The sequence below is a fragment of the Amphimedon queenslandica genome, unplaced genomic scaffold, assembly GCF_000090795.2.
Source record: "Amphimedon queenslandica unplaced genomic scaffold, v1.1 AMPQUscaffold_13401, whole genome shotgun sequence".
NCBI classification, from domain to species: Eukaryota; Metazoa; Porifera; class Demospongiae; order Haplosclerida; family Niphatidae; genus Amphimedon; species Amphimedon queenslandica.
The window spans coordinates 170183-183987 of NW_003546363.1; the positions used below are offsets into that span (position 1 = coordinate 170183).

At 35.8% G+C, this 13805-nt stretch overlaps 4 protein-coding genes and 1 long non-coding RNA gene across 7 annotated transcripts in view; 3 read left to right on the forward strand and 2 right to left on the reverse strand.

Moving 5' to 3' along the window:
* The first annotated feature begins 267 nt into the window (after positions 1-267).
* On the forward strand, positions 268-4008 carry LOC109582110 (RNA pseudouridine synthase 7-like). Its single transcript, XM_019996727.1, has 9 exons — positions 268-399; positions 674-814; positions 997-1095; positions 1672-1757; positions 1807-1924; positions 2005-2092; positions 3384-3506; positions 3554-3599; positions 3654-4008. The coding sequence occupies exons 1-9, from the start codon at positions 298-300 to the stop codon at positions 3973-3975; spliced, it is 1125 nt and encodes a 374-aa protein (XP_019852286.1). The 5' UTR covers positions 268-297; the 3' UTR covers positions 3976-4008.
* Positions 1504-2025, reverse strand: LOC109582111 (uncharacterized). Its single transcript, XR_002184917.1, has 2 exons — positions 1944-2025; positions 1504-1892 (listed from the first exon to the last, which is right to left on the reverse strand). It is a non-coding gene; the product is annotated as an uncharacterized LOC109582111 (long non-coding RNA).
* On the reverse strand, positions 3879-7864 carry LOC100641552 (ATP-dependent Clp protease ATP-binding subunit clpX-like, mitochondrial). 3 transcript variants are annotated; one of them, XM_019996726.1, is made up of 11 exons: positions 7440-7864; positions 7157-7387; positions 6986-7101; positions 6524-6695; positions 6125-6256; positions 5928-6058; positions 5644-5677; positions 5291-5544; positions 4721-4993; positions 4355-4447; positions 3879-4166 (listed from the first exon to the last, which is right to left on the reverse strand). In XM_019996726.1, exons 1-11 carry the CDS (start codon positions 7477-7479, stop codon positions 3987-3989), a joined length of 1656 nt encoding a protein of 551 aa, XP_019852285.1. In that variant the 5' UTR covers positions 7480-7864; the 3' UTR covers positions 3879-3986. The 3 variants fall into 3 exon arrangements, with proteins under 3 accessions (XP_019852285.1, XP_019852284.1, XP_019852283.1); XM_019996725.1 differs by having other exon boundaries at positions 6125-6259; XM_019996724.1 differs by having other exon boundaries at positions 6125-6283.
* An 886-nt stretch (positions 7865-8750) lies between these two features.
* LOC100641679 (SURP and G-patch domain-containing protein 1-like) lies at positions 8751-10756 on the forward strand. Its single transcript, XM_019996732.1, has 8 exons — positions 8751-9293; positions 9347-9412; positions 9486-9643; positions 9718-9847; positions 9890-10006; positions 10127-10256; positions 10504-10633; positions 10679-10756. Exons 1-8 carry the CDS (start codon positions 9089-9091, stop codon positions 10703-10705), a joined length of 963 nt encoding a protein of 320 aa, XP_019852291.1. The 5' UTR covers positions 8751-9088; the 3' UTR covers positions 10706-10756.
* Positions 10757-10882: 126 nt separating this feature from the next.
* LOC100641932 (uncharacterized) overlaps positions 10883-13805 on the forward strand; it is a 5548-nt gene continuing 2625 nt past the window's right edge. The window contains exons 1-4 of the mRNA XM_019996695.1: positions 10883-10986; positions 11057-11274; positions 11612-11787; positions 11887-11987. Of these exons, the coding sequence (XP_019852254.1) occupies positions 10883-10986; positions 11057-11274; positions 11612-11787; positions 11887-11987 (599 nt within the window). The remainder of the gene's footprint in view (positions 10987-11056; positions 11275-11611; positions 11788-11886; positions 11988-13805) is intronic.

Consider the following 13805-nt stretch of genomic DNA (forward strand, 5'->3'; position numbering starts at 1 on the left):
CATAGCTCTACATGTTATTGCAAACCATGGCATGTGTTTATTCTTTTAGTATTCACCTCATTAATTTCTACTTCCTTGTAAACTAAGATACGGTTAATTCCCCCAGACACACATTCACCATACGCCAGCTAAGGAATAATGAAAGCTCCACCTGTCTACTTATAAAGCTTTACCATCTGCTGCTCCTTTATAAATGCATGCATACTTGCATAGCTACTATAACGCATAGGTTTCTGCAATATCAGCCACACCCAATCATTGCACAAAAACTTAACTTCCACGACCACGTGACATAAAATGACCTATGCGTTCGCCAATGGGTACAGAATCGTTACGCCATACATTCATAAAGCTATGCTGAGAGTGCAGCCAGAATGGCACGGGAAACCGCTACAAGACGTAAGAGCTGAATGAACGTACAGTTGGGATACATTGCTCAGGAAACGAGCTGTTTACTATCAATACTGTGTGTCTAATTGAATCAGATTGAGCTGCCCAACCCACTACTTATAATAATGTCATTATTTTCTTATCAATTTGTAATTCTACTCCTTCCAATGCTGACTATCAAATTTCATCCTCATACTATTAATCGTGATCTACCATCGTCACACTATTGTAATAATTTCATTAAAACTTCAATTATTTTATTATTATTATTCTGTTATCCTAGTACATTGGCCATTTCCATTTCCATCCTCCTGTGAAAATAGACAGTGGGCGTCTACTTGTGTCGGGAGAGAAAGCAACTCCTGCTCGCATACTAAAGCAATCAGACATAATTTCATATACATTTCATTTCCATGAACCAGAGGTATATCAACTCATGCAACCTTTGTCTAATGCATGACAACAAATCCTTCCCCTTTGATATTAATATTACACCGTCCACATGTACATGTATAACTTCACGTTACCGTTACTCCTTAAGAAACTCTACCTCTTCTTGCAATAATAGCTACCATTTTGTAATAATTATTTTTTTCATTTTGTTAGGTTTTATCTGATCCAGTCAATGTAATTGATATAACTGATGACCTAGTAGCAGTCAATAAACCAGCTTCTATACCGGTACATCCAGTCAGCTCTTTTAGGGTGAATAATGCATGCATGCATGTACATAATAATGTACACAGTGTATTGAATTGATAATAGTGGAAATAGTGAATTATTTTATGTAAGTGCCTTTGTGTGTAATATATATTCATTATACTAACAATGGTAATTCATTTGTCTTTGTTGGTGTGTGCATGTTTTGGGTGGGAGTTGTCCCAGTGTTGAAAAACAACACATTTACTGTTGAAATTAGATCATTATGAATGAATTAGGGAGGTAGGGAGGTACAATACACAGCTGCAAACTGACCCCTCAATTCGAATCAATACCACCACACAAGTGACACAACAATCAGACACAACAGATATAAGAATAAGCTCATTTTAGAGTTTAGTGATTAGATATTGTAGCTTTTGGCTGTCAGGGTAATAGGACAGGAAGTGCATGCACTTAAAAGTTTTTATCTATACAAAGCCACTCGGCAAATAATCCATGATGGTCGATATAGTTTTTATATACTATAGTAGCTATTATTAAACATGTACATCAAATAGAAGTCTGAAGTTTTAGATAATTATTTTAATCATCACAATACGTTCTTTTGTCTTCAAACAGAAGAACACTGTTCTTAAAATATTAGAGCATGACCGACCTCATCTTTTTGACGAGTTAGGAGGGGAAAGACTAAGGACGCTTCACAGGTAAGGAGAGGGCAAAGAGAAACGACTGATAAAACCAGTTTTAAAACAGGTTGGACAGGCCTGTGTCTGGTGTTCTGATATTCGGAAGAAACAAAAAGTCGGCCACACTCTTTACTGAAGGATTGAAGAGCAGGGCTATAAAGAAAGAATATGTAGCTAAAGTCAAAGTAATGTACATGTACATACATCAAGTGTTTTCTCTCTCCCTCATTTTTCTTCCTTTTATTATTTTCTTTTCATCATACAGGGCATATTCCCTCTTGGTGTCATTAAACTTGACCAATGTTTAAATAGACAGAGCCAATTTCCTTTGAGATATCAAGCAGATGAAAAAGGTGATCCAAAGAGCCCTAATCATTTGATAGTCATAATAAATCATTTACATTTTACACCACACATTCAGACATGTACATGTACATGTACATGCACATTCGTATACATGTACATGTATTCATTGCTTTGATACATGATATCAATACTTATCCTGTGTAAAGTGATTGTAAGGGGTAGACTATGGACTTTTCCAGACTATCAGGAGACATGTGATTTATTTGAATTACATAAGCAGCTGCTTTTAAGGATATGAGTCACAGCTAGACTGCATAGCGGTCATTCCTTTGTCATATAAAGTGTCTTGTTTGAGACGAGTTGCATGTACATATACATGTTCTCTTCAAGCCTCATTTAGTAAATTACCTTAGTGCAATATTAATACACATGTGATGACTCAATGCATTATTAGAATATTAGTAAACATAATCATACAAGACTACATAGTCTATGACATAATCCTTTGATTCTTAGTCACACTGTAGTGAGGCACAGTATGTAGGATATTTCATCATCATTATGTACTTGTACATGTAATAGTACATGTATTGCACAATGTACATGTAGTCATTCATTACTGGGTATATCCATATGCTGGGTTTCCCCACAAAGCATGCTAAGTGAGCTAAACAGCATGAGCTTCATGAGCTGACAAGCACTACAATACAGTACATGGCATTTGGAGCAACTTTTAAAATTCGTAAAAAATTCAAATTTGATCGGAATGAGCTCAAACTTTCTACACAGCATAAAAATAAGTATATGCATTAGAAAAAATTATAAAAATGAAGAATTCTCTCCTAGTCATTTTTGGCAAAATTTGGCCAAAGACCCTGTACTATAGTACAGGGACTTTGGCCCAATTTTTGAGTAACTTTAAAAATTCATAAAAAATTTAATTTTGATCGGAATCAGCTCAAACTTGCTACACAACACAAGAACATGTATAATTATGTATCAAAAAATATTACAAAAATGAAGAATTCTCTCCTTTTCAATTTTGGCGAAATTTGGCTCGAGACCCTTACTATAGTACAGGGACTTTGGCTCGATTTTTGAGCAACTTTAAAAATCCACAAAAAATCAAGATTTGATCGGAATGAGCTCAAACTTTTCTACACAACATAAAACATGTATATGTATCAGAAAATGTAATAAGAATGCTATCCTTCCTATCTTGATAAAAAATATTTTGAGCAACTTTAACAAGAAGCTAAACGCCATGCTAAATTCTGTGAGAAACCCTGCCTTACTGTATATTCTCTCCTACATACATGTACATGTATTTTCTTACAGGTAAGGAAGCAATAACTCTATTTGAGAGGGTCTCAATCAATGAAGAAGAGGATTATTCTATAGTGTCATGTCAGCCTGTTACCGGAGTCACTCATCAGATAAGGGCTCACCTACAGTATCTTGGTACGACCATTGTCACATGTCAGTCACATGTTCTCATCCTTTCATAGGATACCCAATTGTGAATGACATTAAGTACGGTGGTCATAGTGAAAAGTAAAGGGACAACTACTTCACACAATTATTATTGTACATTTACATGTGCTGTAGATCTTTGCCAGTTTTACCGAAAATCGACTATACTCAAGTTACTGATGCCCAAACCTATTTTGACTGGTGTGAAAATTGTCAATTAGGAAGGAGAGACACTTCTCATTATCCCATTGAAGATCTCGTGACTTTCTCAATATATCTTCATGCAATGCGGTATGCGTTGTGCTGCTCTGGATGGGCGTGGTCGTTTTGTGCCCCGCCCCCAAAATGGCTGAACGAAAATGAAGTTGAAAAAATATTTTATAAGATGAACTTTAAAGATAGAGATTATGCCGATAATAATATTAATATCAATAATAATAATAATAATAATTTTTAAATTGCTATTTATTAATTAGCTGATCCAACCTGATACTGCCCATTTGAAGGTAATGCTATTGATGATTGCTGTTCATCAGTTCTGTATTTATAAATGGGTGGAGTCCCATCTTCCACTGACGAGCGAGTGATGTGAACAGCAGATATCGTAGAATCAGGAATCTCAAACATTATATCCAGCAACAGTTGCTCCTAGAAAAAGAAGCCAAGAGACACATTAATACATTTTTAATTCTTTTTTAAAATGTCAGCTACATTATACAATGTAACTAAACATGATTTACTCAAATGTACATGTACTGTATAGTTTCAGATCATGGCCTCAAAAATTGTTTACATGTACATGTACATCTATTACATGTACATGTACATGTACGTACCATTATTGATCTCAGTCCTCTTGCTCCAGTCCCTCTAGCCAGTGCTTGTTTAGCTATTGACTGAAGCGCTTCATCACAGAATGTGAGCTTAACCTGATAAAATAGATTCAGAGAATCTTATGCAATGTACATCATGTGCAATATTAAATATAATTATTATTATGTACATGTATGTATTGAAATGATTCCAAGAATTTGAGCTGAATCCAATCAAAATTGAATTTTTTTACAAATTTTAAAAGTTGCTAAAAAAACCCAGGCCAAAGACCATATGCAATAGTACACAGGAGAGAGTTCTGTTTCAATTCTCAGTGTACATGTACATGAAATGTGCAGCTATGATGTACTAAAGTTATATACACATACCCCGTCCATGTTGAACAGAACATTGTATTGAGACACTAATGAGTTTTGGGGTTTAGTCAATATATCCACTAGCATGCTCTCGTTGAGTGAACTCAGGCTAACCACCACTGGCAGTCGTCCAATGAACTCTGGTATCATTCCATAGGCCATGAGGTCGTTTGATTGGACCTGGCGGAGGTAAAAGTCCCTTTTCTCTTCGTCTTCACGTTGTTCCTCTGCTGGCGATGAGGAAGGAGTGAGACTTGGAGAGGAAGTAAGATCGAATCCAATAGCCTAATTTACAATGTAGAAATAAGAATAAAGAAAATGCATACATGTACATGTACATTGTACATCTACATGTACATGTATGTCCAGTACATGTACTCAGTGCTGTGTGATATGTAATTTTAATATTAGAAACTACATGTACATGTACAATTAGAGCAATGTGAAAACAAAACAATGAAAATAAAACATACATTTAAGATTTTAGAAAAAAAGGAAAACCCTAACTTTCTCTAATATGTATACTTTCTCTAATATGTACATGTACATGTACACCTCCCTCTCTCTCTCTCTCCCTCTTACCTTCTCATTCAGTCTAGTTCCAACTATCTTATCCAATCCGGTGAAAGCCCCAGATCCAACAAACAGTATATTTGTTGTATCGACGGGAACAGTGTCTCCTCTCATCTTCTTTGAGCTTCTCTCTGGGACCATGACTGTAGTGCCCTCCAGTATCTTGAGAAGTCCTTGCTGGACGCCTTCTCCTCCAACGTCCCTTACTTGATGAAAGGATCTCATGCAAGCAATCTTGTCCACTTCATCAAGGAATACAATACCTAAAAAAATAACGTGCTTTATACTAATATCCCAAGAGTATCCTTAAAATATTCCAAAAGTATCCCAATAATAATATCCCAACAATATACAGTACCAACCTCTCTGTGTTTTGTCTATATTAAAACCAGACTCCTATAGAAAAATAACAAAATAATAATAAAATGCTTTGTCTAAAAAAAACCTTTTGTTTAAAGTCACAAATGTATCACATGCATGTACTGTACAAATGTATCACATGTACATGTACATGTACATGTGATACATTTTATGTTTTTTGTCTACACGAAGTACATGTACATGTACAAGCATACAACAGTGGAATATGTTATAATGCATTTTATTGTACATGTACATGTACATGCATGGCTGATGTTTCCCTTACATAAAACAATTTGGCAATGACACTCTCAATATCATCTCCAACATATCCAGCTTGAGTTAATGAGGTACAGTCACATATGGTAAAGGGAACGTCAAGAAAATTTGCCAAGGTACGTGCAAGCAGTGTTTTACCTACAGAAAGAAAGAGAATCAAGTTAATAGAATTATTCATACATGTACATATACACCAGAACTCACCACATCCAGTTGGCCCTAGTAAAAGAATATTACTTTTGTCTAGTTTCACATCGGAGATAGAGGAGGAGGAGGAGGAGGAGGGAGGAGGAGGAGAAGAGTAGCTTTCTTCCGAGTCCTCGTAGTCCAATTCAACTACTGATGAAATGTTCTGCCCATAAGCTACATGTAGAAGTACATGTACATGTATCATGTACAGGTAAATGTACATTATGTACACGGTTAAAATAAATAATCTAATTTGTAAATCACTGCTAACAAGGTAATACAAAACATTGATTAACGCAATTAAATTTTCAATACAAAAGCCATACACAAACTTTGGATACTTTAGTAAAACATGACTGAATCACATGCAACTATCTTAGTGTATTCTCGGTATATCTCAGTATACTGGCCAACCTTGTGTGACTTGATCTTCTTCATCAGTCTCTTTATCTTGAAAAGAGAATGATCTCGCCGAACCAGACGCCATGTTATTGCTCAGCCTCTTGTAGTGGTTGTACACAGAGACAGAAAAGACTTTCTTGGCGTGCTCCTGGCCAATCACATGCTTGTTCAAATAGTCGTAAATCTACAAAAGTACATGTACATGTAACACAGAACAAGAGTAGCCATAATTATCTCTATAACATATCAAGGTACTGTACTGTACATGCATATACATGTACATGTACATGTATATGTTTCTTAAATAAAAAATCAGTCTTCTATACAAAATTTACATAATTTAATATTTCCTATTCGTACAAGGGATTCTATTTAAGATACATTGTACTTTATCTGCCATATAGGTTTCTTAATTATTGAGACAAGATTTATATTTGAGGAAGGATTCTGACTGTAGTACATGTATTAAATTACTTTCTTAGGTGAAGGGACATTTTGAACTTCCGTCTTCCGACTCTCTTTCTTTTCTCGTCCACGCCCGACTAGGAAGAGATAATTGCAGCTGTCACACTGAATGAATTTTGTCTGAGCTGAAAAAGAGAAACCAATTTTAAAAACCTAATATCCATGAACCCGAGAACTCACATAGCACTGCCGGAGGTCTACGGAATGTCGAGCCACACTTTGGGCAGACAAAGTCCCCATTTCCCTTTCCATTTTGTCCACGCCCATTCCTACTACCCCCAGGGTACCAGTCATTTCCATTCGACAGATAACGACAGTTGCTGGTGAGGAGAGGGAAATAGAGAGAGTGTCCAAGAAACTCCTCTCCTCTAGTCGGCCTCTGACAATAAAGGACTCTCCTCTGTCTTGTTGCTATGGCAAAAAAGTCAAAATAATGATACTACTGTGGCTAGTTTCTCCTTACCTCTCCTCACTAGAAGCGGGAAAAAGTTTCTGGAGCTCATTTCATCTGTTTTCTAGCTGTTCGAGAAACTTTTGTAGTGGGTGGTATCGCAAAGGGTTCTCAAACTTGACTTTCTCCAGATTTTTGGACTTTAGCGTCGATACTGTCAAATTAAATATTTCTTTGCTATCCCATAAAATAGAAAATTATTAGATAAATACGGTATTCTGTTAATTAGATCTACGTGTCATACTTACGGTAATGATGAATTTTTTTCAACAGATAAAACTTTTTATCGAAATTAATTTATCTTGAAATAATCAATGTGACATAAAGCATAAACATAAATAAAATAAACAAAACATAATTAATACAGTTTTTATTGTTCAATTATGTGATGAAGTTTGTTGGAAGAGGCTCATAAATCATAAAGTTAGCTGATAGGAAAATGATCCTTTGCTACTTTCCACCTTCTTTCTTTAGCTGCTTTTCTCTCATTATTTCTGCATCTCTAGAAAATAAAATGAGGAAATTAACCCAATCTCAACTTCGTATTCTATTGCTGGTTATTTTTACAGGTTCAAAATTGATCAAAACTAAGATACCAACTGCCAAGGATATATTTTTAAATCAGCATAATTAACATGAATTTTTTGAAACATAGAAAGATAGAACATGTATAATAACCACTTATAGTACCAGGATAAGAACAATAAAGCTGGATTCAGATTTCAAGATTACATTATATTACTTTGTGACTGAGGTGCTTTATATACATGTAATGCACTGACAAACATAAGAACAGTCTCAAATCTAAAATTATACTTATACAATAGCTAACCTGTGTCTCCGCTCTTCCAAACTCATTCCTTTATTTCCACCTTTCTCACTTGATCCCTTCTTTTTCGACATTTCTGATTGTTTCTTGGCATTCTTCTGCCTTGCCAACTCTCTCTGATTTCCACCTATTGGAAGACATGTCTCTCTCAAAAAGAAACCATCAACAGCCAAAAAGCAACAACTATAAATAAGGTAACCACTTACGTGTCATAATAGTATTGTTGTTTGTTACTGAAGTAAAGAGAAGAAGAGCCTCTCCTTTGTTGACAGACAGCCGGCTGACCACACCCAAAATAGGTGGAGCTTACATGACATTAATTTTTTATTTTTCTTAAATTTTTACATTTTTAGTTTTTACTTTAATTCATAATAATTACACCATAAGATAGACATGAATAGATTTTTACAATTATTTATATACAACAGGTACAGGGTGGGTTCTTGCTTTCATCTTGAGTTCTAATGTGACAGATATTTCCTTCCCTTTGCTCTTCTCCTGGCAAGGACTTTCCTCCCATTCTTTGTTCTCAGTCTTGATAGGAAACCATGCTTCTTCTTCCTCTTGTAGCTGTTGGGCTGATACTCCATTCCATATCTAACGAATCTAACAGGTTGGAGGATTGAGGGTGGTTTAAAGACCACACTATTATTAAAATAATGGTTGGGACCATTGTATCTTGCAAATGAAGAGGCTAGTTTGCTGCAAGAGAGAAAAAACCTAGAGAACATTTTGTGAACCACACCTATAATTAATAATAATTATTAAACCATTCAGTTATCAGCCATTTTCTGGGCGTGTCTCTTAAAATCTCAAAGACACGCCCATAAACATGGCTGACAAAGAAGGTGAAGAAACAGGTGAGCTTTTTTCTAATGACGGGAACTTTCTGGAGAGATTCAAGAAGCTAGAGGAGGAGAAAAAGAAAAAAGAAGAAGAAAAGGAAAAGAAGAAGCTCACTGCTCCCCCTGGACCCACAATCCCCGGGAGAAGGAAGAACATGAAACTCCACCCACCTGGAACCAAGAAATCAAAAGGTGCCACGACGCCATTTCCTAATAACAAAAATCACACCTTCCAATATGAGTAGTCTCCACTGTAGAAACTGAGACCAATGTGAACACCAGTAACGAAACGACAGCTCCCTCCACAAGCGGTATGTGATTGTACACAATTTTATTGATAAAAACCATCTAATGATAAAAATCTTCCAATATTTCGGGTTTTAGAAGGTGCTTCAAAGCCAAAGAGGAAGAGTCGTTGGGGCGACTGGAGTCAGCCCTCAACAGATGAGCAGTTAGTGATGTCAACCATTAACTCGTTCAGCACTCCAAATATGGACGAAAGGATACAAAGAGTGCAGCAGCAAATAATTGAGCAGCAAGAGGTAGTAGTTATCATTAAAATGGCTATTATTTTAAATTATAATTGCACTATTTTAAATTTTTAAATTCCTCTTAGCTGCACAGAGCTACAATTGAGATTCAGAAGGCAACAAGGGGTGTGCCTCAGGCTGACAGAGAAGCTAAAACGTTTACTTCGACTGAGAAAGAACACATGATGAGAGCAAAGGAAATGGAAATGACAGCTGGTGCGATTGCATCTTGCAATAATTTTTAATTTTTTTCTTTAGAAAAGTCCGAAGAACTCACCACTGCTGCTCAAGGGAAACATTTCATTGGCGATTTTCTGCCTCCGGAAGAGTTTCTTAAATTTATGGAAAGGACGAAAGCTGCCAAAGACAAAATTGGTAAGACAGTCGATAAAGTATACTGATGTTTACCGTTAATATACTGAAATGATATCCTGATTGTGCATGTGTGCATAATGCATATACTAATAGTATCCTGACTGGTATTATTGTTCACAGAATTATCAGATTATAATGATAAGAAGCTAACAGAGAGCAACATTGGGTACAAGATGTTGCAAAAGGCTGGCTGGAAGGAAGGAGAAGGACTAGGATCTAATGAAGATGGCATCAAAGCACCTATAAAACAGTTAGTGACAATCAGGGTTTCCCACAAAGCATGCTAAGTGAGCTAAACAGCATGAGCTTCATGAGCTGACAAGCACTACAATACAGTACATGGCATTGGAACAATTGTAAAAATTTGTAAAAAAATCCAAGCTTGACTGGAATCAGCTCAGACTTGCTACACAACTTAGTAACATGTATATGTATCAGAAAAAAATAATGAATTTCCTCCTAGCCATTTTGCTTTTAATTTTTTCTTCATTTGTTAGGGATAATGTGTCTGTTGATCATAGTGGTGTAGGAATGAGTAAACCCAGTGATGCTAAAGAGAGAGATGATGAGTTTGACGTGTTTAGAAAAAGAATGATGCTTGCTTATCGATTCCGACCTAATCCACTTGTAAGATTGAACAATACTATTGTTTGAAACTTTCTATTTCTTTAGAACAACCCCAGGAGACCTTATTACTAACGAAACTTGATCCTTCAATTAATATCTCTTCATTCATTAACATTATTATAATAGGGATTAACTAATTATTTGTGGGTGTGGTTATGTTACCAAAGATAATTTTTATGAATATTAGATTATTATTAGCAACCAAAGCCCAAGTGAAGAAAAATGTTTTTACATAAAGGAATCGCTGGAATGGTTTTCCTGATTTTGCTGATCTCTCTCTCATTGGAGAAAGCTTCTGCACAAGTTGAGATATGCGGGGAGCACGATGTATATGATGTGGCTAGCTTGAAAAAGTACAGCCTCGTGCTACATGATTGCACATTATTATTATTATGATAAGCTACCCTCCTCCTTTCTCTGTAGGCAACCACTCTGGTACTCTACCATATCTGATCCAACCCAATGTGCTGGAGGTACTTCGGACAAAAAATGTACTATCAAGTTTTCAGTCTGTGGTCCCCTGCCTCCTGATACATGCAGTAGCACTTTTGATAATACTGGTTTCTGTCAGGTTATCACTAATGTAGTTCCCAGCATTGAGCACGATACTGGTAAACAGACGCTTATCGTTCATGAAGCAAGTAAGTATTGATTGTAATGTTAGTGGGGTAGATCAACCATTTATTGCCAGCAAAGATAGCAGCATTGAATATAATAATGCTATTATGGTGACTTAAATTTCATGTGGTGTATTGCTTGAAAATTTCAATGGTTTGTCCACTTGGGTTTGTCAGTTTGCCAAATAAATGTAATGATTGCCAAAAATAAAATCAAATGGGTAATTTACATAATCTCTTACCTGCACATTCCCTTGGGCTATTAATTGTATTTCTATTGTATGGTTGCCTCAGGTTAAATTCCTGAGTGTGTAGATCTATCATAGTACAGTAGTACTATTGATTATTTATCTTTCGGCAGATGGTACATTAGGATTTCAATTTGTCTATAAAAATGGAAGTGCAGTTGGAGCATGCAATCAAACAGAAACGATTGTTTTCTTTCAGTGTGACCCAGCTGCACAGTGGGATTCATATGATCCTGATATCACACGGTTCCTTAATGGATTCCTTGTTGCCATTGATAATGAATGCTTGGTAATGTACTCTCCTTCTCTCTCCCCCCTTCTTTTTATTCTGTCTCCCCTTATCTCTATTTTCTTCTTACTTCATTTCCCTCTCGTTTTTTCCTCACAGTACCTAATGTTTCTCAACTACAGCGGTGCCTGTATTGCTCAAAAGCCAATCTATCCGCAGCTTTGTAAATTTGATGGCTACGACATTGAAAAACTCTCAGAGTAAGTGGTGAAGTGACAGTTTCCTCCTTATTATTGTAATTGATTCTGTTGTGATAACTATTAGACCTGTTGCTTGGACAGCCACGGTACCAGCTAAAGACTGTTATAATCCTTCCACTGGCCAAGGCTCTTGCAGTTTCTTGTTTTCTTTCTGCAAAGAAATACCACATGGCCTGTGCTACAACTCAGCTTTCTGTCAAAGTGGCTCTAATCCTGTTAGTTTTGGGAGGTTTGACAAAGGCCAGAAGATTTTTGAAAGTAATTGTGTCAATAAAAAAATTATTAAATCTCTTTCTTAATAGATGATGGTGGTGATGGCTTCACCATTACATATGGTCATGGTAGTAACACAACAGACTGTCCTGATGGCCTCTTCTCCACGCTAGTATTCACATGCAGCAAAGATGCTGTTTGGACTTTTGATCATAATACTAATCTTGGAAATATCACTCAGTTTATAACAGCTGAACCAACGTTTAAAGACTGTGAGGTAAGTCATAAGCTGCCACTAAATATGCCTCTGCTAATATTGCTCATTCATGTTCTGTATGGTTATTGTGTCTATTTTATTGTGCAACTTTTCTTTGTATAGTATATTGTTCGATTTAACTATTCTGGTGCCTGCAATAATGGTTCTTCATCTCCTACCTTATCACCATCAACTTCACCATCAACTTCATCACCATCAACTTCATCACCATCAACTTTATCACCCTCCTCAATGGTTGGCTGGATATTAATAGCAACGTGAGGTGTACATGCACTTATAGAATGAGAGAGGGCTGGACTAGAGAAAGAGAAAGTTAATGGGGAGGCAAGGCGTTGTTTTTTTATTTATCTCTCTCTCTCTCCTTCAGTTTCTTTGGTGTGGTTGCTCTATATATTTCTGTTGGTGTTTTTGTCCAGGCCATTAGAGGGAAGAAAGAAAAAGAGCTTATTCCAAATCACGAGTTATGGGGTGCCATCTTCCTATACCTTGTTGTAAGTCTAATTCCTGCATGGTTTCAATCACACACCTATTCTCAGATAGACATGATGATGATACTATCATATCTGTATGTAATTTTTATCAAGTGATAGATATTATCTTGTGCAGTTATAGTGTGAAATTAAAAATTAAAATTGGAAAGTTTGTACATGTAGATGTACACATAGCTATCCTTTGTGTATATAAACTAGGTGATACTGCTTGTAACTGATGGCATCTTGCCTTTATAACATTATGTATATTCTTAGTTGCTTATAAACAATAATTTTGTCTTTCTGATATCTAGGGTGGTTGTCAAGCTACTATTGATTTTGTAACATGCTACAAGTTCAAGAGTCCAATGAAGGAGTTCAAATATGACGCACTATTTACAGAAACAATTGAATAAAACCTTGAATAAAACAATAGATATTGTGCTGGCTACTGTTTTACTGACACTAATACTGTTTTACTGATATTTAACATGAAATTGTCTTTTTGCTTTTTAATTTTTTCATTTGTTAGAGATAATGTATCTGTTGATCATAGTGGTGTAGTAGGCATGAGTAAACCCAGTGATGCTAAAGATTGAGATGACGAGTTTGATGTGTTTAGAAAAAGAATGATGCTTGCTTATCGATTCCGACCTAATCCACTTGTAAAATTAAAACAATACTATTGTTTGAAACTTTCTTTTTCTTTAGAACAACCTTAGGAGGCCTTATTACTAATGAATCTTGATCCTTAAATATCTCTTCATTCATTAACATTATTATAAAATATAAATGGGCGTTAACTAATTATTTGTGGGTGTGGTTATGTCACAAGGATAATTTTATGAATATTAATTA

Excerpts from the sequence above, each read along its gene's own strand:
- LOC109582110 (XM_019996727.1), top strand. The coding sequence starts at position 298 with ATGACCTATGCGTTCGCCAATGGGTACAGAATCGTTACGCCATACATT. Across the intron at positions 815-996 it reads TTCATTTCCATGAACCAGAG|GTTTTATCTGATCCAGTCAA; the intron begins GTATATCAACTC and ends TCATTTTGTTAG. Across the intron at positions 1,925-2,004 it reads AATATGTAGCTAAAGTCAAA|GGCATATTCCCTCTTGGTGT; the intron begins GTAATGTACATG and ends TTCATCATACAG.
- LOC100641552 (XM_019996724.1), bottom strand. The coding sequence starts at position 7,479 with ATGAGCTCCAGAAACTTTTTCCCGCTTCTAGTGAGGAGAG. Across the intron at positions 7,388-7,439 it reads CCCGCTTCTAGTGAGGAGAG|CAACAAGACAGAGGAGAGTC; the intron begins GTAAGGAGAAAC and ends TTTTTGCCATAG. Across the intron at positions 7,102-7,156 it reads TAGACCTCCGGCAGTGCTAT|CTCAGACAAAATTCATTCAG; the intron begins GTGAGTTCTCGG and ends TCTCTTTTTCAG.
- LOC100641679 (XM_019996732.1), top strand. The coding sequence starts at position 9,089 with ATGGCTGACAAAGAAGGTGAAGAAACAGGTGAGCTTTTTTCTAATGAC. Across the intron at positions 9,413-9,485 it reads GACAGCTCCCTCCACAAGCG|AAGGTGCTTCAAAGCCAAAG; the intron begins GTATGTGATTGT and ends TTCGGGTTTTAG. Across the intron at positions 10,007-10,126 it reads AGCTGCCAAAGACAAAATTG|AATTATCAGATTATAATGAT; the intron begins GTAAGACAGTCG and ends TATTGTTCACAG.